This window comes from Carcharodon carcharias, chromosome 26 (genome assembly GCF_017639515.1).
Source record: "Carcharodon carcharias isolate sCarCar2 chromosome 26, sCarCar2.pri, whole genome shotgun sequence".
Classification (NCBI taxonomy): Eukaryota; Metazoa; Chordata; class Chondrichthyes; order Lamniformes; family Lamnidae; genus Carcharodon; species Carcharodon carcharias.
In genome coordinates this window covers 22,723,462-22,750,456 of record NC_054492.1, presented here as the reverse complement: position 1 = coordinate 22,750,456, position 26,995 = coordinate 22,723,462, and the positions used below count along the sequence as shown (strand labels likewise).

At 45.0% G+C, this 26,995-nt stretch overlaps 1 protein-coding gene across 13 annotated transcripts in view; it reads left to right on the top strand.

The window, feature by feature from the left end:
* Nucleotides 1–26,995, top strand: part of dennd4a (DENN/MADD domain containing 4A) — a 163,976-nt gene that overhangs the window by 82,879 nt on the left and 54,102 nt on the right. For all 13 annotated transcript variants that reach the window (XM_041174942.1, XM_041174938.1, XM_041174937.1 and 10 more), the window contains 6 exons: nt 13–231; nt 814–959; nt 17,705–17,838; nt 19,340–19,475; nt 19,792–19,998; nt 21,149–21,277. In XM_041174942.1, coding sequence (XP_041030876.1) covers nt 13–231; nt 814–959; nt 17,705–17,838; nt 19,340–19,475; nt 19,792–19,998; nt 21,149–21,277 — 971 coding nt within the window. The remainder of the gene's footprint in view (nt 1–12; nt 232–813; nt 960–17,704; nt 17,839–19,339; nt 19,476–19,791; nt 19,999–21,148; nt 21,278–26,995) is intronic.

Below are 26,995 nucleotides of genomic sequence, written 5' to 3'. Positions count from 1 at the left end.
ATTCCCTTCCAGTGCATCAAAGACCCAGAGAGGAAGCTTTAATGGAGTTATCAATGAATGATCATGATTTGAACTTTGGTAAGAGGATGCAGATGCTGGAAATGGAGATACAAGAAGCTTTCCTCCGATTCATGGCTTCCATTCTGAAGGGCTACAGAACTTACCTTCTACCCATCACAGAGGCTCCGTCTGAGAAAGCAACAGATGCAAGCTCACTCTTTGATCTTCAAGGTGGTTACAAATAGTTGAAAATAGAGACTAATGTCTGTGAATTTGACTTGGCAATTTTCAAGTTAGGTGCCTCCTTTAAAAAGCATTAGACACGCTATTACCTGCATTATAAATTACTTAAACTCAAAAGCATTAATTGCCTGCTTTTTAAAATGACATTTGAATTGTGCTATAATATCAAACTGGTGTTTAAATTGCAATTTATAAATAGTAAGTTGACCCAATTACCCCTATCAGTGAATCCAGAATTGACATCCCAAAGGTACTATGACAGAAAGAAACAAATGCCGTGATAAATTAAAGATTTAAATTATTTTTGCCACTTGTGTCTTGCAGTTGACCTTTGAAAATATTTCCAAGGATTTTGTTAGAATGACAGGTTATGATGGCTAAATATGTCAAATTCTGTTAGTACATTTTGCAATTCCATTTTCATGGGAAATTCAAAAGCCAGTGGCCTTGGTTGCATTAAACAAAGGGGTCACCTTGCCCTATAATGAGGACCACTCCCATATTTTGGGATCACATTCCACTGAGAGGATTTTTTTTTAAAGATTTGTAACTTCACGTCAATCTTTATAGGTTTCCTGAAGAGCCGGGACCGTTCTCACCAGAAGTTTTACTCATTGATGACAAAAACACAGATGTTTATTCGATTCATTGAGGAGTGTTCCTTTGTGAGTGACAAGGATGCAAGTCTGGCATTCTTTGATGATTGTGTGGACAAAGTAAGTCTATTTTAAAGAGAACTCAATGTTAACCTGTGAATTTTCAAGTTTCTTTTTGATAAACCAAAAGCTGTTTAAATATTTGATAGGTTTCAGACAGTTCATAAATAATCCAGGTGGTTTGGTCAATGAGAGGAAGCTAATTGTTCTATGGGCAGGATTCTGAAATTAAAAGTGCCTGCAGATTCTTGTGTCCAATTTTAGGAAGTCTGTAATAAAAAAAAATGCTGGAAATACTCAGCCGATCAGGCAGCATGTGGTGGAGAGAAACAGAGTCGATATCTTGGGTCATAATGACCTTTTATCAGAACTGAAGAAAGATAGAAACAGGTCATGTGACACAACTGGGCTATGCCGATGTTTATGCACCAGTAGATCCTTCTCCCATTCTACTTCATAATCAACATACCCTTCTATTCCATTCTCCCTCATGTAGTTATCTAGCTTCCTCCTAAATACATTAATGCTATTTACCTCGACTACACCTTGTGGTAGCAAGCTCCACCACTCTCTAGGCAGAGACATTTTTCCTGAATTACTTAGTGGATTTATTTGTGAATACCTTATAAAAGCACCCCGCTTTCCAACCTGCTTCCCATATTCCTTGATGCCCCGAGTGACCAAAAATCTGTCTGTCTCAGCCTTAATTATATTCAATAATGGCACATCCACAACCCTCTAGGTAGAGAATTCCAAATATTTGCAACTCTTTGAGCGGAAAAGTTACTCCTCATCTGCACCCTAAATGATCATCTCTTTACCCTGAGACTGTGCACCCCCCACCGCCCCCCCCACCCAACCCCCACCCCTTGTTATAGATTCCCCAGGCAACCATCTTCTCAATATCTACCTTGTTGTTCACCAAAGAGAAGGTTGAGAGGAAATTTGATAGAGGTGCTCAAAATCATAAGGGGTCTAGACAGAGTAATTAGGGAGAAAGTGTTCTTGTTGGCAGAAGGTCGAGAACCAGAGGACACCCATTTGAGATTGGCAAAAGAGGTAATGGTGACATGAGAGCTTTTTTTATGCAGTAAGTGGTTATGATCTGGAATGCAATGCCGGAGAGTATGGTGGAGGTAGATTCAATCATGGCTTTCAAAGGGGAATTGGATAAGCACCTGAAGAGAAAATATTGTATGTCTACGTGGCCAGAGGACTAGTTGAGTTGCTCTTGCAGACAGCTGACATGGACACGATAGGCCGATTAGCTTCCTTCTGTGCTGTTACCAATTCTGCCATTCTATTTATGGCACTGAGTATTGACCTCCCCCAAAAATGCAAACATCTTATTTACATCTACCCTATTAAACTCCTTCATAATTTTTAAAATCTCTATCAGGTCATTCTTCAATCGTCTTCACAACGGAGTCACAAACAGCTGCCACATGTTTGTTTCATCATACCCTAGGGATGTTCCAAACTGTTACACGGATACAAGCCAGTTCTTTCCTTGTAGGGAGAGTTTATTGTCTTAGTACAGAGTCAACATTCCTTCCCCCAGTGTCCCAGTTATCCGCATTGTGTGTGTGTGTGTGTGTGTGTGTGTGTGTGTGTAAAAGTGTATATGCACCTTGAGGCCAAATAGTAACCCCCCTTTGGCTTTATTATTCATTTCCTTCATTATTTTTGAGCAAAATTATCTTAGTTGTTTCCATTTTATTAGTAACAGTTTATTAGGGCAGAATACCAAGCAGTGAACTGTGTCTAACTGCAGCATGAGACAAGAAGACTTTTTTGAATGGCATTGATTCTTCATTTCAGAAGCAAACCAGTACTGTGTTGTGAGGTAGGACTGATAGAATAATGAGTTGATGCACCATGGCATTGAGTATTGAGATACAAGGTAGTGCTCATGATTCTGCAAATGGGAATTCCCTAATTGAGCTCAATTGTCAGTAATGAAGGGAGAGCAGCAGAGAGCAAATATGAGCTACTCCACTCTGAGTAAGGAAGGATGCAGATTTGATGGTGAGGTTGTGTTGAATCTTTCTGGTTGATTCTAGACTGGGATTAGCAGATGCTTGGGAGCTGGCTGCTTGCCCTTTCTGCAGAGTAATTAAATGTGAGGGTGGAGTTTCTGTTTTAAATGGGTGAAATTGTGCCATTCATGCTACGTGCTGGTGGACACTGCATAGATTTGGGATTCTAATACATCAATTAAATCTTAAATGGAGAATAATTTACCACAGGATCCTAGATTTGGATAAAAGGTTTTATACAACTGAGGTGATAATTTTGAGATCAAACGTGAATTCAGATAAAACTGTAAAACATTATAGAGGATAGCCTAAAATTGCCGAGTGCACAAATGTTTAATTTTTTGCTTAATTAAGTATGCAACGTGCAGACTTTGATATAATATATCAAAGGGGGTTCTGCTGATGTTGCACAGCTATCTTCACTTGCACTTTTATGTAATTTTAGACAAAACACTTATCTAAAAATTGAATTTGTCAAAGGCTATCTTTAAGTTTCAAATTCTATGTACCCAACTTTGATCCATGCTCTCATGATATCCTAATGTTGTGCTCTTTCCATTTTATGTTACTTAAAATCTAGACCCTTGTTACATTACTGTTTTTCTTAAATGAGTGAATGATAGCTAAATTACTAATTGATCAGGATTTCAAACTTTTTTCGTTGATTTCTGTGATGTATCCATTTGGTATTGTCTCTCAATAGCCAAGCTGTGTCAGTCTTGAATGGGTGGGCTGGGAGGGAAACCTGCTGGATGAAGCATTCTGTCAGGGACTTTTTGACCCTTTTCTCTGAGACATCTGGTGCAGTCAGCAATGATCAACATTAATGTTATCTGTGGAGTTGCAGGATGAAGTATCTGTTCCTTGTGACAATATTCTTCCATGTGATTTACGTGTTTGCATGTGCAAACTGCTATATATGGGTTAATATCCTGTGTCAATGAACACAGGATATCAAGACCATCACCAACAATAAGATAAATGCGTGATTTGGATACTGGACACATTTCATTTTGGCTGTTTCCATGCCAGGCTTGCACAGTGGGATATAGTTTAATTTTATACATGCACTTTCACATACATTAAGGGAAATTATGCGTAAAATGCATTAATTAAAGCAGGATAATCTAATGAATAAATTTGTGCTCCAGCAACAAATTTATTTATTTAATTGTTAGCGGTTGGATCAGGTGTACTACTCACTTGCTCAATTGATTATTTTATGGTGTCTTTCCAGCCATTTATTTATACTGACCGGTTCATCCAGCCTACCCCAAAAAGTTACAGTATGATGTCTTGTGAATACACACGTTCATACACTCCCCACCCCAGAAGCCATGTCATTTCCTGAGTGAGGCGAAAGAACACAAAACCCCAGTTTAATCTTTATTTTGTCTATCTTCTGTTTAATGTTACTTATTAATAAATCCGAATCACAATCAATAGCCCAGGATTTGCAGTCTATCAGTGTGTAAGCTGTCAACCTGAGTGACCAGGAGAATGAGTCAAACTGTTCTTTTTCTATTGACCTGGTCAGCAGGATTAAGGATTTATTCATTGTCTCAGAGCAAATTACCTCTTAGATTATTTCATGCAAACAATCATATTTTCATTCACAGAAAGCATGTCCTTTGCACTGAGTATGAGAAAAGGTATGCGGTGAGCCTAAACTGTAACAGCCTCACCTACTCCATGTCCTTTGTCAAAATAGCTGAGAATGACTCTTCTAAACATTCTTGTGGAAGCAAGCCTAGCCTCTTGTTTCTTTGACTCCTTTTAATTATATTAGCAAGGCCCAGGAATTTACTGTGTGAAGCATTAAGGGAGCAAGCCTAAGCTCTAGCATGTCATGGTATGTTGGAAGATTAATGGGCCACACTAGCAAGTGGCCAGAATTGTATCATTCTTTGAGGAGAGCCTATTGTGAATAGATGCAGTTTGTATTTCAGTGAGTAAAGTAGGTCAACGGTGAAACTGGGAATCAAGGTTACTAAATCCCATTGGACAGGTCTATTATCTGTGTGTGTCAGAGTCTGACAACTGTCTTTATATATTTTATTCAAATATGGCCTAATGGATTGTTAAACGTGCTATGGTATCTAATTCAAGTGCCATGCTGGATACTTCAGCATTATTTAAGGATAGCCTTACAAACCAGTCTGTGCTTCCCCACGCTGCAGACATCTGAAGGTGACAGCATTGTTTAGAAATAAAAAGGCACATATGGTTTTTTCACAGTTAGAAGCATCTATGATTTTTTTCCATGGAGTAAAAGGTTGTGCTTGATTATAACAGTAACATAACCAGTGTGTATTTAGATCTGTTATGTTAAGTCAGCATATTCAGGCATTTCATTTCAATTTCTCCATTACATATTTATATTCTTTACTGACAACAACATTTATATTCTGTTTCTTTTTTCTTTGCCACCCTCCAAATTATAATGAATAAAGTTGAAGAGAGAAAATGCTTAGGATGGTTTTGCATGCAATAGTCCACATGAATTGCCCAAAGCAGGCACTGACTACCTCAGTTTCATATCAAAAGCAGCTTGTTCAGTGCTGGAAACCTCTGAATTGGGACTTGAATCCACACTCTTGTGAAATGCTGAGAGCACTATGATTGAGCCAAGGCTGCATCGACATGTTAGCCTAGGTTATGTATTGAAACTAAGGGAGAGGATTGAACCTGCAAGCTCTGATTCTGAAATGTGCATGTTACAAATTAAGCCAATCAATAATAATAATACAGATTTTTTGATTGGTCAGTGGATTGAGTTGATGGGCTAAGCCAGGCGCATGCACCATAGTTACTGGCCCCTGACCTCTGCTGCTCCCCAGCATCACTTGGCCTCTGCTGTTGCTCTGTATTGGGGGGTGGGTGAAAGGCATGGGAGCAAGAGGGAGGTGTGGGATAAGAGATTGGGATAGTATGGCATTTGAGTGACAGGATGGTGTTGGTATAGGGAGAAGGGGCGTGATGGAAAATGACATGGGGATAATATGAGAGGGATGAAAAGAATGGGATGCATATGAAATGGGTAAGATGGAATGGGGGTTTAAAGGACCACTGTTGCAATAAAGACACTAATTTCACTGCAAATATTTTGTGGTCTCTGCTAAATTGATACTGTTAGTAGGATCAGTGTTAGGATTAGCTCTCCCAATGGTTCAGATGATTAAGACCATGGGTGGGTGTCTCATGAGATGAAAGATTTGCTATGCATTTTTTTTTTAAGTTATCATCAAGGCAATGATAAGGCTGTTACAATCAGGTTTAGGCTATAGGGATGAAAAGGGTTTGATTGTTTGCCAGTGTCCTCCCTTGAAATGTCTGTATGTGGTTGTCAGATGAGGACAGGATAGAGCCTGGGTCTGATAGGCCGCTTTCCCAAAGTGGACAAATAGGTGACCTGGTGTGTAGATGAGGGTAGTGCAGTTGATGTAGTTTATATGGATTTCAGCAAAGCCTTTGATAAGGTCCCACATGGGAGACTTATAAAGAAGGCAAATGCACATGGGATACAGGGTAATTTGATAAGGTGGATTCAAAATTGGCTTAGTTGTAGGAGGCAAAGGATGATGACAGAAGGCTGCTTTAGTGACTGGAAGCCAGTGTCCAGTGGCGTACCACAGGGATCTGTGCTAGGTCCCCTATTATTCATCATTTATATAAACAATATAGATGACTATGTGGGAGGTAGGATCAGTAAGTTTGTGGATGACACAAAGATTGGTCGGGTGGTTAACAGTAGAGTTGAGTGTCTTGGACTACAGGAAGATATAGACGGGATGGTCAAATGGGCAGATAAGTGGCAGATGGAATTTAACCCTGAAAAGTGTGAGGTGATACACTTTGGAAGGAGTAATTTGACAAGAAAGTATTCAATGAACAGCATGACACCAGGAAGTTCTGAAGAACAAAGGGACCTTGGCATAGATCTCTGAAGGCAGAAGGGCATCTTAGTGGAGTGAAAAAGGCATTTGGGACACTTGCCTTTATCAATCGAGGCATAGATTACAAAAGTAGGGAGGTCATGTTGGAGTTGTATAGAACCTTGGTGAGGCCACAGCTGGAGTACTGTGTGCAGTTCTGGTCGCCACATTATTGGAAGGATGTGATTGCACTTGGAGGGGGTGCAGAGGAGATTCACCAGGATGTTGCCTGGTGTGAAACATTTAGGTTATGAGGAGAGGTTGGATAGACTTGAGTTGTTTTTGTTGGAGCAGAGAAGACTGAGGGGCGACCTGATTGAGGTGTACAAGATTGAGGGGCAAGGACAAGATGGATAGGGAGCAGCTGTTCCCCTTAGTTGAAGGGTCAGTCACGAAGGGACATAAGTTCAAAGTGTGGGGCAGAAGGTTTAGAGGGATGTGAGGAAAATCTTTTTTACCCAGAGGGTGGTGATGGTCTGGAATGCGCTGCCTGGGAAGGTGGTGGAGGCGGGTTGCCTCACATCCTTTAAAAAGTACCTGGATGAGCACTTGGCATGTCATAACATTCAAGCTATGGGCCAAGTGCTGGTAAATGAGATTAGTAGGTAGGTCAGGTGTTTCTCACATGTCAGTGCAGACTTGATGGGCCGAAGGGCCTCTTCTGCACTGTGCGATTCTGTGATTCACTGTCCAAAATCACATCACGACTTGGGAGAGATACCAAAGGGTAACTGTGAAACAGAACACCGACAAAAGAAATTAACAGAATGAGGAGAGGGAAAAGGTCTTAAAACTAAGTAGATACTTAGTCTTACTGGAACATGAATCAACTGGGTAGCCTTGTGCTGAAAGTACAGAGGTATTTTATTGTACCAATTTCTATTGTGCCACAGTTTTCACTCTGCATTAAAATGAGAAAAAAAATTGACAAATGCAAATTATATGAAATACAGCTGCTGGCCTTCAAATTATGTAGTCTTGCTTGGCTGAATGTCAGAACCAGATGTGTTGTATCCTTTCCAAAATTGTTGCAATCTAGAAGCTGGATGCTGAGCAATAAGACTGTGTCAGTTATTCCACCATGTTACAAGAGACATAAACAAAGGCTTGACATAGGCAGCTAATGTACTGCTTTCCTCCACATATTGTCTTATTGTCATGCAATAAATATACATGTGAAAGTGCATAAAAACACCAAGTTTCTTCTTCCCACCTCCCTTCTAAACTCCAATGGAAAAGTTGGCAAAATGACAAGATCAGAATATTGCCTATCCCACTAACTGTATGATCAGAACCTGTCTGGCAGAGCCCTGACATCATTCCACCTGGTAGTCCAGTACATTACCAACAATACATATGTTTCTACATTTCTTCTACAATTTGCTTTTTGAATAATACTTGGTAACATTTTGGCTATGGTATAAAGGGTAACAACAAAAACATATTTATCGAGCAATTTTAATGTAGGAAAATGTTTCACGGTGCTTCACAGGAATATTATCAAATGAAATTTGACACTGAGCTACATGAGATAATGGGGCAGATGACCAATGGCTTGGTCAAAGAGATAGGTTTAAGAAGCATCTTAAAGGAGAAAAGAGAGGTGGAAAAATTAGAGAAGAAAAACGAGAGTTTAGGCTTTGGGAACTGGAGGCTTGGCTGCCAATGGTGGAATGATTGCCAATCTGGTAAGACCAGGGGAATAACTCCTGTCCAAGGTGCACCATTATAAGTGTTAGTCTACCAAAGCGTTTCGTGTTTATTAGATGACACCCTTGTTTCCCTTGTTTGTAACCACAGTGTGCTGGTAATAGGTAGAGTGGATATTAAGTTCAGTACAGGGTGCTGACCAAGCTAATGGTTTTGTCCTAGATGGGTCCAAGTTGTGTGATTGCACTTTACTGGATGAGTGGTGAGATTCCATCCCATTCCCAACTCACCATTGGAATAGTAACTCCATCATATGCTGTTAACTGAAATGCAGCCCAGCACTTGCAGACCTTGTTTAAACTGAGCATTTTCTTCTTTTTAGCTATGCTTATGCATGATCTAATTGCTCTCATTCTGTTCCAGCTATTAAGATGCACACATTCATCCATGATAGAATTAAGTAGTGTAATTTACATTGCGTGTATAGTATAGAAACAGGCCATTCAATCCAATTGATTGGTGCTGGTTTTTGTGCTCCACATGATTGGAGGCAGTACAGCAAAGGTTCACTAGGTTGTTTCCTGAGAAGAGAAGATTGTCCAATGAGAGGTTGAGTAAATTGGGTCTATATTCTCTGGAGTTTAGAATAATAAGAGGTGATCATATTGAAACATTGAAGATTATGCAGGGGCTTGACAGGGTAGTTACTAAGAGGTTGTTTCCCTTGGCTGATGAGTCTTGAACAAGGGGGCATAGTTTCAAGATAAGGGGTTAAACATTTAGGACTAAGATGAGGAGAAACTTATTCACTAAAAGGGCTGTGAATCTTTTAAATTCCCTATCCTGGAGGGATGTGGATGTGCCCTCATTAAATATATCTAAGACCGGGATAGACTGATTTATGGTCTCTCAGGGAATCAAAGGATATGGGGAGCAGGTGGGAAAGTGGAGTTGAAGCCGAAGATCAGCCGAATCATATTGAATGGCGGAGTAAGTTCAACAGGCTGTATGGTCGTCTTCTGCTCCTATTCCTATATTCTGATTATCTTCATCCCACTCCACTTCATCTAATCCTATAGATTTTGCATCTAAAATGAACTGAGCCTGCAATTCCTGATTGTTTACACTATTCAGGTGATGTCTGAATCCAGAAATTTGATTTTTAATGACCAACAGGATAACTATCATTCTCGATTCTCAGTGACCAACGAGTGAAATCATAGAAATGCACAGCTTTAAATTGTATGGTTATGTTGGTAGGTAGTTAATTATCAAGGAGAAAAATTAGCATTCCTTAAATGGCTTTCTCCCATTTTCTCTGCCTGTCTCTCCCTCTCTCTGCCTCTCTCCCTCTCTCTGCCCGTCTCTCCCTCTCTCTCTGCCCGTCTCTCCTTCTCTCTCGGCCCGTCTCTCCCTCTCTCTCTGCCCGTCTCTCCCTCTCTCTCTGCCCGTCTCTCCCTCTCTCTCTCTGCCCGTCCCTCCCTCACTCTATCTGCCCGTCCCTCCCTCACTCTGTCTGCCCGTCCCTCCCTCACTATCACTGCTTGTTTGTCGCTACAACCACACCAACCCCCTCCACCTCTCTGTCTCTCTATCTCTCCGCCCCCCACACACACACCTTAAACCAGCTTATATTTCAGCTCTTTCCTGGACTCGAACTCAAGTTCTGTCGAAGGGTCATGAGGACTCGAAACGTCAACTCTTTTCTTCTCCGCCGATGCTGCCAGACCTGCTGAGTTTTTCCAGGTAATTCTGTTTTTGTTTTGGATTTCCAGCATCCGCAGTTTTTTTGTTTTTACCTCCCTCACTCTGTCTGCCCGTCCCTCCCTCACTCTGTCTGCCCGTCCCTCCCTCACTCTCTCTGCCCGTCCCTCCCTCACTCTCTCTGCCCGTCCCTCCCTCACTCTGTCTGCCCGTCCCTCCCTCACTCTGTCTGCCCGTCCCTCCCTCACTCTGTCTGCCCGTCCCTCCCTCACTCTGTCTGCCCGTCCCTCCCTCACTCTGTCTGCCCGTCCCTCCCTCACTCTGTCTGCCCGTCCCTCCCTCACTCTCTCTGCCCGTCCCTCCCTCACTCTCTCTGCCCGTCCCTCCCTCACTCTCTCTGCCCGTCCCTCCCTCACTCTCTCTGCCCGTCCCTCCCTCACTCTCTCTGCCCGTCCCTCCCTCACTCTCTCTGCCCGTCCCTCCCTCACTCTCTCTGCCCGTCCCTCCCTCACTCTCTCTGCCCGTCCCTCCCTCACTCTCTCTGCCCGTCCCTCCCTCACTCTCTCTGCCCGTCCCTCCCTCACTCTCTCTGCCCGTCCCTCCCTCACTCTCTCTGCCCGTCCCTCCCTCACTCTCTCTGCCCCCTCTCTCTCGCTGCCCCCTCTCTCTCGCTGCCCCCTCTCTCTCGCTGCCCCCTCTCTCTCGCTGCCCCCTCTCTCTCGCTGCCCCCTCTCTCTCGCTGCCCCCTCTCTCTCTCTGCCCCCCCTCTCTCTCTGCCCTCCCTCTCTCTCTGCCCCCTCTCTCTCTGCCCCCTCTCTCTCGCTGCCCCCTCTCTCTCGCTGCCCCCTCTCTCTCGCTGCCCCCTCTCTCTCGCTGCCCCCTCTCTCTCGCTGCCCCCTCTCTCTCGCTGCCCCCTCTCTCTCGCTGCCCCCTCTCTCTCGCTGCCCCCTCTCTCTCGCTGCCCCCTCTCTCTCGCTGCCCCCTCTCTCTCGCTGCCCCCTCTCTCTCGCTGCCCCCTCTCTCTCGCTGCCCCCTCTCTCTCGCTGCCCCCTCTCTCTCGCTGCCCCCTCTCTCTCGCTGCCCCCTCTCTCTCGCTGCCCCCTCTCTCTCGCTGCCCCCTCTCTCTCGCTGCCCCCTCTCTCTCGCTGCCCCCTCTCTCTCGCTGCCCCCTCTCTCTCGCTGCCCCTCTCTCTCTCGCTGCCCCCTCTCTCTCGCTGCCCCCTCTCTCTCGCTGCCCCCTCTCTCTCGCTGCCCCCTCTCTCTCGCTGCCCCCTCCCTCTCGCTGCCCCCTCTCTCTCGCTGCCCCCTCTCTCTCGCTGCCCCCTCTCTCTCGCTGCCCCCACTCTCTCGCTGCCCCCCTCTCTCTCGCTGCCCCCTCTCTCTCGCTGCCCCCTCCCTCTCGCTGCCCCCTCTCTCTCGCTGCCCCCTCTCTCTCGCTGCCCCCTCTCTCTCGCTGCCCCCTCTCTCTCGCTGCCCCCTCTCTCTCGCTGCCCCCTCTCTCTCGCTGCCCCCTCTCTCTCGCTGCCCCCTCTCTCTCGCTGCCCCCTCTCTCTCGCTGCCCCCTCTCTCTCGCTGCCCCCTCTCTCTCGCTGCCCCCTCTCTCTCGCTGCCCCCTCTCTCTCGCTGCCCCCTCTCTCTCGCTGCCCCTCTCTCTCTCGCTGCCCCCTCTCTCTCGCTGCCCCCTCTCTCTCGCTGCCCCCTCTCTCTCGCTGCCCCCTCTCTCTCGCTGCCCCCTCCCTCTCGCTGCCCCCTCTCTCTCGCTGCCCCCCTCTCTCTCGCTGCCCCCTCTCTCTCGCTGCCCCCACTCTCTCGCTGCCCCCCTCTCTCTCGCTGCCCCCTCTCTCTCGCTGCCCCCTCCCTCTCGCTGCCCCCTCCCTCTCGCTGCCCCCTCCCTCTCGCTGCCCCCTCTCTCTCGCTGCCCCCTCTCTCTCGCTGCCCCCTCTCTCTCGCTGCCCCCTCTCTCTCGCTGCCCCCTCTCTCTCGCTGCCCCCTCTCTCTCGCTGCCCCCTCTCTCTCGCTGCCCCCTCTCTCTCGCTGCCCCCTCTCTCTCGCTGCCCCCTCTCTCTCGCTGCCCCCTCTCTCTCGCTGCCCCCTCTTTCTCGCTGCCCCCTCTCTCTCGCTGCCCCCTCTCTCTCGCTGCCCCCTCTCTCTCGCTGCCCCCTCTCTCTCGCTGCCCCCTCTCTCTCGCTGCCCCCTCTCTCTCGCTGCCCCCTCTCTCTCGCTGCCCCCTCTCTCTCGCTGCCCCCCTCTCTCTCGCTGCCCCCTCTCTCTCGCTGCCCCCTCTCTCTCGCTGCCCCCTCTCTCTCGCTGCCCCCTCTCTCTCGCTGCCCCCTCTCTCTCTCGCTGCCCCCTCTCTCTCTCGCTGACCCCTCCCTCTCGCTGACCCCTCCCTCTCGCTGACCCCTCCCTCTCGCTGACCCCTCCCTCTCGCTGACCCCTCCCTCTCGCTGACCCCTCCCTCTCGCTGACCCCTCTCTCCCTCTCGCTGACCCCCCTCTCCCTCTCGCTGCCCCCCCTCTCCCTCTCGCTGCCCCCCCTCTCCCTCTCGCTGCCCCCCCCTCCCTCTCGCTGCCCCCCCCCCCTCTCGCTGCCCCCCTCTCCCTCTCGCTGCCCCCCCTCTCCCTCTCGCTGCCCCCCCTCTCCCTCTCGCTGCCCCCCTCTCCCTCTCGCTGCCCCCCCTCTCCCTCTCGCTGCCCCCCCTCTCCCTCTCGCTGCCCCCCCTCTCCCTCTCGCTGCCCCCCCTCTCCCTCTCGCTGCCCCCCCTCTCCCTCTCGCTGCCCCCCCCCTCCCTCTCGCTGCCCCCCCCCTCCCTCTCGCTGCCCCCCTCTCCCTCTCGCTGCCCCCCCTCTCCCTCTCGCTGCCCCCCCTCTCCCTCTCGCTGCCCCCCCTCTCCCTCTCGCTGCCCCCCCTCTCCCTCTCGCTGCCCCCCCTCCCTCTCGCTGCCCCCCCTCTCCCTCTCGCTGCCCCCCCTCTCCCTCTCGCTGCCCCCCCCTCTCCCTCTCGCTGCCCCCCCCCTCCCTCTCGCTGCCCCCCCTCTCCCTCTCGCTGCCCCCCCCTCCCTCTCGCTGCCCCCCCTCTCTCTCTCGCTGCCCCCCCTCTCTCTCTCGCTGCCCCCCCCCTCTCTCTCGCTGCCCCCCCCTCTCTCTCTCGCTGCCCCCTCTCTCTCTCTCTCGCTGCCCCCCCTCTCTCGCTGCCCCCCCTCTCTCGCTGCCCCCCCTCTCTCGCTGCCCCCCCCTCTCTCGCTGCCCCCCTCTCTCTCTCGCTGCCCCCCCTCTCTCTCTCGCTGCCCCCCCTCTCTCTCTCGCTGCCCCCCCTCTCTCTCTCGCTGCCCCCCCTCTCTCTCTCGCTGCCCCCCCTCTCTCTCTCGCTGCCCCCCCTCTCTCTCTCGCTGCCCCCCCTCTCCCTCTCGCTGCCCCGCTCTCTCTCTCGCTGCCCCCCCTCTCTCGCTGCCCCCCCTCTCTCTCTCGCTGCCCCCCTCTCTCTCTCTCGCTGCCCCCCCCTCCCTTTCTCCCGCTGCCTCTCTCTCTCTCTCTCTATCTCCTGCTGCCTCTCTCTCTCCCTCCCTCACCCCCGCTGCCCCTCTCACTCTCTCCCGCTGCCCCTCTCTCTCTCTCCCACTGCCTCTCTCTCTTTCTCTCTCTATCTCGCTGCCTCTCTCTCTCTCTCTCGCCGCCCCTCGCCCTCGCCGCCCCTCTCTCTCACCTTTGTTATTTCGTCTCTGGCAAGATTGAAGGGGAAAAGTAGGTCACCTGCCATCCTCTGAATGTAGAGGATTATTGCCAATGAGCCTAATGACCTCTGCACTTGTCTTCTCAAATGAAGCTTCTTTGATACTTTAAAAATTCAGCCATTTTATTATAAGTATTCTTATGTGCCCTATATTCATTTTAACTGTGAAAGCACATTTAGTCATTTCTTGATGCCAAAAATAAAATGCCTCACTTGCTAATATTCTGACTTGTTTTACAGTAGAGCTTTATTGCATTCCAGTCAGTTGGTAGACTTTTATTCTTTTAATGAGATCTTGCTGTGTTGGAGCCAAGTATTTTTTTCCCTCTGTAGATGGTGGGGGTAAGATTTATTGGTTGGTTTTCATTGTCTACAGAGAGCTGTATTAGAAACCAGTGACCTGGCTCAGAATTATGCTTTACTCCAACAAATGAACCCAATGAACATAAAATCTGTTTAGTCAATTTAAGAAGGCAGCCAAGTGGATATCTGTGCTTTTATTTCTTCATCTGGCCTTAAGCAAAAACATATGCTGCGGCTGCTTAACACACAGATGAAAGGCTGTATTGGAATGTGCACTGCAGAGTTTCTTGTGACACACATGAGCTGAGTATCATTTGGACACCTCATAACTATTAAACAAATCTGTCCCTCTGTTTGTTTTCAAATGACCTGCATCCCTGTGATATGTGGTTATATAAACACAGCATTTTTGTGAAACATTTAATCGTGCTTGTGGATGAAGGGATTAGTAGCCCTAGGATTGATCCAATGTAGTGCTACAAATTATTGATATGTAATTATCGCTTGTAATACATGTTGTTAATGCTTGTTTAGGAACAACATTATTTAAAATGCACTGCAGACCTAGTGGCTATTACTAAACAGATTCCTATGGAATCTTCTACAGAGATTGTTTTAGAAACTGAACCTGCCTGCCTGCTTGAAAACTGTCCCTTCAAACCCTCATTCTTAAGTGTGACGTATTACTGCTGAGGTTAAGGAAAATCTAAATAACCATTTTCTCTCATTGCCAACTATAATTATAATTTCAGACATGCTTTTATCTGCTTTCCTGACTTTGCTGTTTTTCAGTTTGCCTGCTTCCCCACATTTGAGGTGTACAACCTGGTAAATTAGAAATGATTTTGGGTGGAGCAAAATTCAGCAGTCTGGTGCTCTGAGCCATGTCCATGAAATGGTAAATAAGAAGCTTCATTAATGCCACCATAGACATTGTAACTTTCAGATATCACCAATTCTGTCACTGGAGACGAAGGGAGGAAAAAGAGTTGAGAAAGAGTTGACGAGTAATGGCCTGTTATTTCTTCATAGAAAGGGGGAGAGCATTTGATGAGAAAGAAAACTAGGCCAGTACATATAGATGTAGAAATTTGAGTCAGGGGGGGAAGTTATTCTCTTTTTGCCCGCGTTGTGTCTGAGCCTCTCAAGTGGACAGATTTCTGTTTTCTCTGTAATGTAATACCATTTCCCAATTTTGTTTCATATATCCTTTCAAATTCTTTAAGGATTTATTCAGTGCCTTTCTAAATGCTGTAATCACTTGCAGCTCTTGTATGTCACATTTCAATAAATCTGTTTTAAAAAGAATCCTCACCTTCCTTTTATTTATCTAATTTTTATCTTGACATTCTGGCTACTTGTCTTTACTTGTTTTTAATTTAGCTGGCTGTTCAAAAAATCTATACTTACTTTGCTGTTCCTTTTATCATACCAAGCACTTCTAACAAGTCCCTCCACAATCTTCTCAGTTCAAGATGGGAGAAAGTAAAATATATCACCCCACACAATATACACTGATGGGTATGCTTCTTTAAGTTTTCTGGCAGTACAGTGAAACTCTGTTAACATATACCTGTAGATTGTATGTACTCTGATATGTGGTGTAGTTAAATGGTGCCAATAGTTTTAATGAGAAGGTGAGTTCTGGTTGGTGTAATGCACTCAAAACTAAATGGGTATTGGAGATCACATGATGAAGTCTTAGAACATTGTTCTCCTCTGGACTGGGTTGGATTCCATTTCCAAGAAATCAAATGGAATGCTCACTGTTAAGTCCCCAAGCACTGTTCGTTTGACGTTGCCTTATTCCAGTGGGTATAAGTATAGAAGGGACAGTACATTGAGCACTTGGAGATCCTCAGCAACTCCCTTTACAAACACAGGAAAAAGAATACCAATTCCATAATGCAGTGAGAAGATTTCAAGGTAATGAAAGGAAACTTGTGCCAATCTGGTTATGAATGGCTTATTTTCATAATGTTTTCCAAGTAATAACACCGATGAAGGGGATGGTCATTGAAGCTGGGATCAAACACATTTGTCCTCATAATAAATTTGAGGCTTTGAGACCACCAATTTAGCCATTGGCTGCTCTTGACCTGGAGCTGCTCAATTTTAATGATGCCTATAAACTGGGCCATCATGTTGAAGGAGATTGTTTTTCTATAAACATGCACAGACACGCCAATGTAGATAACTACTGATGAAATGCATAACTTGATTACAAATTCTAGAAACTAATTGCAAGAAAGAAGATAACGTTGCTTTGGTGGTTTGTACATTCCTACATTACAAAACAGAATTATAAACTCAGAAGACCGTAAGTTAGTCTGACACAAAAGATTGATGAGTTATGCACTGAATGTGAAACAATTAAAAAATAAAATGAACTATTTTATTACAGTGCAGAGAGATATGGCCTTAGTTCTGATGTTTGGGAGAGAAATTCAGATATTTTCTTCTATTCTGCCTGTTGCTGAAACAAAAGGGTAATGGAATGTGACCTTGCAAGAAAAGGCATACCACCTACTTCCTAAGGCCTTCCAACTTCAGGAAGGGTGTACAGGCCTAGGAGAAAGTCCAGCAACAGTTCATCAGGACAATAGAATGGATACAATTGGGTTATATTGGCTGGAAGAGGATTGATCTGACACAGATGCTTAAAATGCTTGAATTCACTACCAATTTCTTCAAAAAGAAATTGAATACTTTAGGGAAATAAACGTGCAGTGGGGATAGAGTGGGGGATTTGGTCTGATTGGACTGTTTTACAGAGAGCTGGAATGAGCTTGATGGGCTGAATGGCTTCCTGCACAATGATGGTTCTATGACTAAAGAACGGAATTAACAAGGTGAATAGAAAATGACTGTTCCCTCTAGTAGGGGAACCCAGAACAAAGGGACACTTGCTGCGTACTTGAGCTAAGCCAGTGAAAACCAAGTATAGAAAAATCTTGTTCATGCAAAGGATAATGAGGCAGTGAAGCACACAGGCACAAAGGGCCATAAATGCAACATCAGTTGGGAAGAAAAGATGTGTAGGGATATGAAAAAAGGACAGGAAATTGGGATTTTAAAAACTGTCATGACTGAAAGAATGACAGCAGAGTTTGTGTTCATGTAACACACCTGACAAGGATGGGGCAAGGTTAATAGTTCATTGAGAAGAGCTGCTGAACAGCTAATGGGCACTTTCACCACAGACTCACTCCAAGTTGTCTCTTCAACTTCCTGAATCAAGAGGTTGTGACAATGATATTTTAGCCACACCAGATGCATAACATGTGGAAACTGTGAAACTGGCAGATTGTGCTCCATTGCAGCCCTTGTTTCATTTTCCCCTCTGGCATCAGTTCCTACCAATGATAATATGCAGGGGATCTGTTTTTGAACAAAATATGCTATGTGACTTTTGATGGTAATTCTGCCTTTTGTACTAAATCAGTTGGATACAGAGCGCCCAGATGACTTGCGTCTCATAGAATTGGATGACTCTCACAGAAGTGAACATACAGTTTTCATAACACCTCCTGAACTTCCAAGCCTGCCTAATGGAGAAGAGTATCCCCTTCAATACAGGTTCGCATACAAATTCTATTCTTTCTTGCAAGGTTAGGGTGCAGAATAATCATGAGGATTCGAAAATCTCTGAGTTTTAAAATATGAGAGATGCACAAATTTTTGCTAAAACTCTTGAAAAGAAAGTGAAATAAATAGAGCTTGATTTTTTAATTCAGTTGCTTTTATGGATAATCATAATAGCTTGTACACTAGATAGAGTGTATGCAACTATACATTATTCTCAATGAAGTATTAATGTCCTTTTCTGAGCATCATTGCACATTAGTATGGTAGTGTGGACACACGATGCACAAAAATTATTGAAATCAGAACAACATCCTCTCCACACAGACACAAAGTTAAAACCATCTATAGTTTTAAGTTTCAATTTAAAAGCTGTAATTTAATTACTACATTCAGATGGTTTTTGTAAATTGGCATGTTTGTAATGTAATTTAGAGAATCATGATTTTGCTGCAGCCTTATAATCACCCCCTACTACCAGTTATTTTTATGCAATCTCACTAGATCTATTTTTGTGCTGAGAATGTAACTGTGATCCTAAAAGATCTACTATTGTGGTTTTTTTAAAGATGCTTCGGATGAATGTTCTGCTTTTAGTTTTTGCTTTGAAAACAGATTTTCAACTTTTGATTCCATTTAATGATGAAAATTGTCAGTACTGGACTGCAAACACTAGGTTTAAAAAACATCCAACTGTGTTCTGAAAGTGTTGTCTTAATTTGAATAAGATTCCAGAGGGACTGGGTGCCCCTGAGCTCACCCAAGTGGCTATGTTTTGTAGTTCAGCTGTTGCAAGGAGGTGCATCTGATGCTCCCCACACACCCACTTTACAGGAATTGGTGAAAACCTGAAGTAATTTTCGTTTGTCCTCTGCCTAATCTGGAGTGCTAAAATAGTTGTAATCCCTATAGTTGCCTAGGCTGAGGACAGAAAACTGGATGCTGGGAATACCAAAGAGTGTGCGTGAAATCTAAAAAATAAAAGACCCTTTTTCAGAACCTAAAGAACAAGCAGTTTCTGGAAATTTGGAAGAAAATAGAAAATGTTATAAACACTCAGTGGACTGGGCAGTATCTGTGAAGGGACAAAGGATGTAATGCTTTGCCTTTGTCCCCTTTGAGGCTCATACAAAGCATCAACTTCCCTGTTCTCTCCACTTTTGTTCCCTGATCTGCAGCGTGTTGTCAGTATTTTCTATTTCCCTTTTTCGGGACATATTCACCCTGAAATGTTAACCTGCCTTTTCTCTCGCAGATGCTGTCAAACATCTTGAGTATTTTCAGTGTTTTGTGTTTTTCTTGCGTTTTTCTAGAATTTGCTGTTTCCCTTTTTATCTCTAATTTTAATTGTAGTTTAGGTATATGCTCAATGAAAACAGTTTTATTTTGCATAATATGCTTTAATTAGGTGTGCTAATTAATTGCCGATACATTGTTGACTGTGTTTGCTGTACTTTAATATTGTATTAATCCCGACCTAATCTTGTTCTTGCAGTTACACTAGCTTCCCTGTGCTAACTCCAGAGCTGTTGGACAGACCAATGGGTTTATTAAAAAATCCAGCTAGCAGGTTAACTTCAAAAAATAGTTGTCCCAACAGTCCAGCCCCAATGGGCAGAAGAACTAAGCAGGTATAACATGACTAATGTTTATATCCTGAATATGCCTTCATACAGTATGTGTAAATTATTATGTGCTATTGGTACAATGAAAGATTGAGTACTCTTAAGTTCAGTGGAAGTATGTGAATGATTGATTAGTATTGTTAGAGTGGAAATGTATGACTGGGTAAAGTCTGATGTGCATGTGTTTTATGCCATAAATGTATAAATAGAGTGATAATTTCAACTTAAAATAGCAACATTAAAATTGTGAACAGCTTGAATGCATACTTGACTTATACATTTCATCGAACAATCTTAATCATTATATTCTGTTGCATTTCAGGAAATAAAATCAGCTCAAAAAATCGCAAAGCGTTATTCATCAGTTCCTCAGATGTGGTCAAAATGCCTCCTGCGTCACTGCTATGGTCTCTGGTTCATTTGTCTTCCTGCATATGTGAAAGTTTGTCATTCGAAGGTCAGAGCTCTTCGGACTGCTTATGATGTGTTGAGAAAAATGCAGGTCAAGAAGTTGGAGCCACCTGATGAGGTATGGGATACAGACACGTGTACCACGATGGCAAACAGTGGCTTCAGTACAGTGTTGCCATATGAATCAGTGGTAGGGGAAAGAAGTTATATTAAAGAATGCATTTACAAACATACAAGTTAGGAGCAGGAATAGGCCATTCGGTTCATCAAGCCTATTCCACCATTTGATAAGATCATGGCTGTTCTGATTGTGGCCTCTACTTTCCAGTTTACCCCCAATTGCCTTTTGATACGAACTTAAGAAAGAATACTTGTTTTGGTTTTGTTTTCCCCCTGCCAAAGTAACCCCAGTTGAATTTTAGTTTAACTTTAAATCAGCACTTTTTTTCCTCCCGATTGATTTAAATGATTATGGGACATCTAATGCATAACTCGATCTCCTTTCTTGGTTTTTGTCTCCCGCATCCTGAGTGTTTGGTTTACAATCTTGAATGGTATGTGAGCTGGTAGTTGACACTTCTTTCACATTCTTCGATTCAAAAGGCAGTGTCCTCACTGGCAGACAATAATACTGTTTTACTGCCAGATATAACTAGCTTTTCACCCTTGGAGAAAGTGGCAAACTGTCCCTTATTTTCATTGATCAACCATCAGATGAAGTGTCTCCTGTTTAGGTTGCCAAATGTGTGATGCAAGCATGCTGGCACATTGAGGGATGCCTTGGGCCCATAAGTTTGTTCCTGTTGTGAGTTTCAAATTTCTTGTCATCCTGCCCTTAATAAATGTCCATGATGGAGATAAATGTGCTACTATATCATGACCACATATTTATAAATTACATGTTGAAGATAAAGAATGCTAAATACATTTGAGAGAGAGCAGGGTTACAAGAGCGGTGCTCTCAATCTTGGTTCTTTGAATCTAATATTAAACTACCTACAATTCTCTTAGTTTAGGAATTTGCTATTGAAACAACGCTCAGATTTAAGCTACGGTGCAGTTGTTTCCCTCCACTTGTGATGTCTGTCAGATGTTCATGTAACAAATTAAACTTCCAAAACCTTCAGGTGATGTACACTGTGGCCAGACAGTGTTGCACAATGTGGCTGGCACCTTTGTAACTTTGGGAATAAATGTATTTGAGATATTTTCTTCAGTGCATTTCCCTGAGGATTTCTTACTGATGAAACCTGTGTTTTCCACTCTAGGTGTGTTACCGTGTTCTGATGCAGTTATGTGGGCAATATGGGCAGCCAGTGCTAGCCGTGAGAGTTCTGTTTGAGATGAAGAAAGCTGGGGTTCACCCCAATGCTATAACATATGGTTACTACAATAAGGTGCGAGTCTGTACATTTTTCTTGAGACTTTTTTTGTTGCCTTTTTATTGTAACTTATTTTATTCTTATTCCCTTAACATTCATTTCTCCTTCCCTTGCTTTTGTCCAAGGCAGTGGGCTGTTTTCATTATCTGCCGGTGCTGTTCTTTATAAGCTGCAAACAAGTTTGCTGGGCCTACTGGGGAAGGGGGAGGGGGCAGAGACATCATCCTGATTGTTCTCTTCTTCTATGTGGACAAGGGCTTGGCATCTGCTTGGTGAGATTGTTGAAACTGTGGTGTGAATGCTGCAAGCACCTCACTTTGATTCCAACATTAGGGATCCAAAACAATCTGACCACCCATGTTCAATCCATAATGTGCTTTTAAATATTTTACTTAAGAGTAAAGCAACTCCCTTATTAATGTAGATATCAGTCTTGTACAAGATCCTTGCTTTAACGATTAATAACATGGTAGAAAATCCAGCTGATTTAGGTTTTAGATTTACAATGATGATTTGGAGGGACGATCAGTTTACAAGTTGGGTCAGTAAACTTGTATGATTAGTTTTCAAGTTTCAAAACCCCATGTTGAAGTACAATCTATTCAGCAAAGTTTAATGTGGACAAGATTGAGACTCTTTTGAGAAATTTTTGAAGTTTTGTTCACAAGAAATCAATGCTTAGCAGCTGTACAGATGCGTAAGATCATAAATAGGGGCAGGAGTAGGCCATTTGGCCCATCGAACCTGCTTTGCCATTCAGTAAGATCATGGCTGATCTGATTGTGGCCTTAAGTCCTCTTTCCTGCCTATTTCCCCCATAACCCTTGACTCTATTGTAAATCAACCCGTCTAACGCAGCCTTGAATATATTCAATGACCCAGCCTCCACTACCTTCTGAGAGAAGAAATCCCCCCTCATCTCTGTCTTAAATGGGAGGTTCCTTATTTTGAAACTGTGCCCGAGTCCTAGGTTCTTCCACGAGAGGAAACTTCCTCTCAGCATCTATCCTGACAAACCCCCCTCCCCCTGCCCCAAAATCTTGCATGTTTCAATATGATCACCTCTCATTCTTCTGAACTTCAATGAGGTTAGGCCCAACCTGCTCAACCTTTCCTCATGAGACAACCATGTCATCCCAGGAATCAGCCTAGTGAACCTTCTCTGAAGTGCTTCCAATGCAAGTATATCCCACCCTAAGTAAGGAGACCAAAACTGTACACAGTACTCAGGTGCAGTCTCACCAATGCCCTGTACAGATGTAGCAAGATTTCCCTACTTTTATATTCCATCCTCCTTGCAGTAAGGACCATTAGCCTTCCTAATTCCTTGATGTACCGACATGCTAACATTTTTGTAAGTCATTTGCAAGGACACCCAGGTTTCTCTGTGCTGCAGCATTTTGCAGTCTCTCTCCATTTAAATAATATTCTGCTTTTCTATTCTGCCAAAGTGGTCAACCTTGCATTTTCCCACGCTATACTTCATTGCCAAATTTTTGTCCACTTGCTTAACCTATACATATCCGTTTGCAGACTTTTGTATTCTTTTCATAATTTGCTTTCATACCGATCTTTGTATCATCAGTAAATTTGTCTACAATATAGCCAAACCCTTCATCTAAGTCACTAATATAGATTATAAATAGTTGAAGCCCCAGCACTGATCCCTGCGGCACTCCACTAGTTACATTTGTCAACTTGAAAATGACCCATTTATCCTGATTATGTTTCCTGTTAGCCAATCCTCCATCCATGCTAATATATCACCACCATAAGCTGTAACTTCTGCAGTAACCTACTATATGGCAGCTTATCGAATGCTTTTTGGAATTTCAAATACACTACATCTTCTGGTTCCCCTTTATCCACCTTGCTTGGCATATCCTCAACATACAAATCATAAATGTTTAAATGGCTAACCCTGCCTGCCATCAGTCCATGACATTAAGCTCTCTTGACATGTGAGCTAAATAATAGAACCATAGACGTTTACACTGCAGAAGGAAACCATTTGGCTCATTGGAAGAGCAGTGCAAAACTGTTCCAGCTGCCTCCTTCCTTTCCCATGCTGTAATAACTGAAGTTAAATTATAAATGACAAAAGCATTGCCTTTTTCTCCATCTACTTTTTACTGCTTTCTTTCCCCTCATCTTCTAAAGGTACTGGTATACTCGGGTTTGTTTCCATGGAACTGACACCTGTACCTATTCTTACTTAACAGCCTATTCTTCAAGTGTGAGTGTGGACTGTGAGTTAGTGGGCTATTCCACCAAGGTGGATATCAAAGCAAAGCTAAACTTGTTCATACGTGCTCAGTTTCAGAATGGGTTACCACTTAAAAAAAAAGGGCAATGGAAATGGTGACTGTGTTATCCCCTGCTCTGATCAGGAAATCACATTTCAGTTAACAAACCTTCACCAATCACCGCCAATTGAGATTGACAAATTCAGCACAGATCAAAGCTGAAATTCTATCCTTTCCCAGTTTACAAACATACAAGTTAGGAGCAGGAGTAGGCCATTTGGCCCCTCGAGCCTTCTCCGCCATTCAGTAAGATCACGGCTGATCTGATTGTGGCTTCAACTCCACATTCCGCCTATCCCTGATAACAACAAAAAAACTGCGGATGCTGGAGATCCAAAACAAAAACAAAAACAGAATTACCTGGAAAAACTCAGCAGGTCTGGCAGCATCGGCGGAGAAGAAAAGAGTTGACGTTTCGAGTCCTCATGACCCTTCGACAGAACTTGAGTTCGAGTCCAAGAAAGAGTTGAAATATAAGCTGGTTTAAGGTGTGTGTGTGGGGGGCGGAGAGAGAGAGAGAGAGAGAGGTGGAGGTGGGGGGGGTGTGGTTGTAGGGACAAACAAGCAGTGATAGAAGCAAATCATCAAAAGATGTCAACAACAATAGTACAAAAGAACACATAGGTGTTAAAGTTGGTGATATTATCTAAACGAATGTGCTAATTAAGAATGGATGGTAGGGCACTCAAGGTATAGCTCTAGTGGGGGTGTTTTTTTTTAAAAATAATGGAAATAGGTGGGAAAAGGAAAATATTTATAATTTATTGGAAAAAAAAAGGAAGGGGGAAACAGAAAGGGGGTGGGGATGGGGGAGGGAGCTCACGACCTAAAGTTGTTGAATTCAGTATTCAGTCCGGAAGGCTGTAAAGTGCCTAGTCGGAAGATGAGGTGTTGTTCCTCCAGTTTGCGTTGGGCTTCACTGGAACAATGCAGCAAGCCAAGGACAGACATGTGGGCAAGAGAGCAGGGTGGAGTGTTAAAATGGCAAGCGACAGGGAGGTTTGGGTCATTCTTGCGGACAGACCGCAGGTGTTCTGCAAAGCGGTCGCCCAGTTTACGTTTGGTCTCTCCAATGTAGAGGAGACCACAATGGGAGCAACGAATGTAGTAGACTAAGTTGGGGGAAATGCAAGTGAAATGCTGCTTCACTTGAAAGGAGTGTTTGGGTCCTTGGACGGTGAGGAAAGAGGAAGTGAAGGGGCAGGTGTTGCATCTTTTGCGTGGGCATGGGGTGGTGCCATAGGAGGGGGTTGAGGAGTAGGGGGTGATGGAGGAGTGGATCAGGGTGTCCCAGAGGGAGCGATCCCTACGGAATGCCGATAGGGGGGGTGAAGGGAAGATGTGTTTGGTGGTGGCATCATGCTGGATTTGGCGGAAATGGCGGAGGATGATCCTTTGAATGCGGAGGCTGGTGGGGTGATAAGTAGGACAAGGGGGACCCTATCATGTTTCTGGGAGGGAGGAGAAGGCATGAGGGCGGATGAGCGGGAGATGAGCCGGACACGTTTGAGGGCCCTGTCAACGACCGTGGGTGGAAAACCTCGGTTAAGGAAGAAGGAGGACATGTCAGAGGAACTGTTTTTGAAGGTAGCATCATCGGAACAGATGCGACGGAGGCGATGGATCTGAGAGAATGAGATGGAGTCCTTACAGGAAGCGGGGTGTGAGGAGCTGTAGTCGAGATAGCTGTGGGAGTCAGTGGGTTTGTAATGGATGTTGGTGGACAGTCTATCACCAGAGATTGAGACAGAGGGGTCAAGGAAGGGAAGGGAAGTGTCAGAGATGGACCACGTGAAAATGATGGAGGGGTGGAGATTGGAAGCAAAATTAATAAATTTTTCCAAGTCCCGACGAGAGCATGAAGCGGCACCGAAGTAATCATCGATATACCGGAGAAAGAGTTGTGGAAGGGGGCTGGAGTAGGACTGGAACAAGGAATGTTCCACATACCCCATAAAGAGACAGGCATAGCTGGGGCCCATGCGGGTACCCATAGCCACACCTTTTATTTGGAGGAAGTGAGAGGAGTTGAAGGAGAAATTGTTCAGCGTGAGAACAAGTTCAGCCAGACGGAGGAGAGTAGTGGTGGATGGGGATTGTTTGGGCCTCTGTTCGAGGAAGAAGCTAAGGGCCCTCAGACCATCCTGGTGGGGGATGGAGGTGTAGAGGGATTGGACGTCCATGGTGAAGAGGAAGCAGTTGGGGCCAGGTAACTGGAAATTGTTGATGTGACGTAAGGTGTCAGAGGAATCATGGATGTAGGTGGGAAGGGACTGGACAAGGGGGGAGAGAAGGGAGTCAAGATAACGAGAAATGAGTTCTGTGGGGCAGGAGCAAGCTGAGACGATCGGTCTACCGGGACAGTTCTGTTTGTGGATTTTGGGTAGGAGATAGAAGCGGGCCGTCCAAAGTTGGGCGACTATCAGGTTGGAAGCTGTGGGAGGGAGATCCCCAGAGGAGATGAAGTCAGTGACAGTCCTGGAAACAATGGCTTGATGTTCAGTGGTGGGGTCATGGTCCAGGGAGAGGTAGGAGTAAGTGTCTGCGAGTTGACGCTCAGCCTCCGCGAGGTAGAGGTCAATGCGCCAGACAACAACAGCACCACCCTTGTCAGTGGGTTTGATGACAATGTCAGGGTTGGACCTGAGAGAATGGAGTGCAGTAAGTTCAGAGAGAGACAGGTTAGAATGGGTGAGAGGAGCAGAGAAATTGAGACGACTAATGTCGCGCCGACAGTTCTCAATGAAAAGATCAAGAGAAGGTAAGAATCCAGAGGGAGGGGTCCAGGTGGAGGGAGAATATTGGAGATGGGTAAAAGGATCCGTTGAACTGGGAGAGGACTCCTGCCCAAAGAAGTGAGCCCGGAGACGAAGACGGCGGAAGAAGAGTTCAGCATCATGCCGAGCCCGAAATTCATTGAGGTGAGGGCGTGAGGGTATGAAACTAAGTCCTTTGCTAAGCACTGAACGTTCAGCATCGGAGAGGGGAAGGTCAGGGGGTATAGTGAATACATGGCTGGGGTTGGGATTGGAAGAAACGGTGGGGACGGAGGGACAGGCAGGGGTGGAGGGTCCTAGATGGGTGTTGGTGTCGATGAGTTGTTGGAGCTTGCGTTCCCTCTACAATCCCTCTACACCTCCATCCCCCACCAGGATGGTCTGAGGGCCCTCTGCTTCTATCACTGCTTGTTTGTCCCTACAACCACACCCACCCCCCTCCACCTCTCTCTCTCTCTCTCCGCCCCCCACACACACACCTTAAACCAGCTTATATTTCAACTCTTTCTTGGACTCGAACTCAAGTTCTGTTGAAGGGTCATGAGGACTCGAAACGTCAACTCTTTTCTTCTCCGCCTATGCTTCCAGACCTGCTGAGTTTTTCCAGGTAATTCTGTTTTTGTTTTTGTTATCCCTGATAACCTTTGATT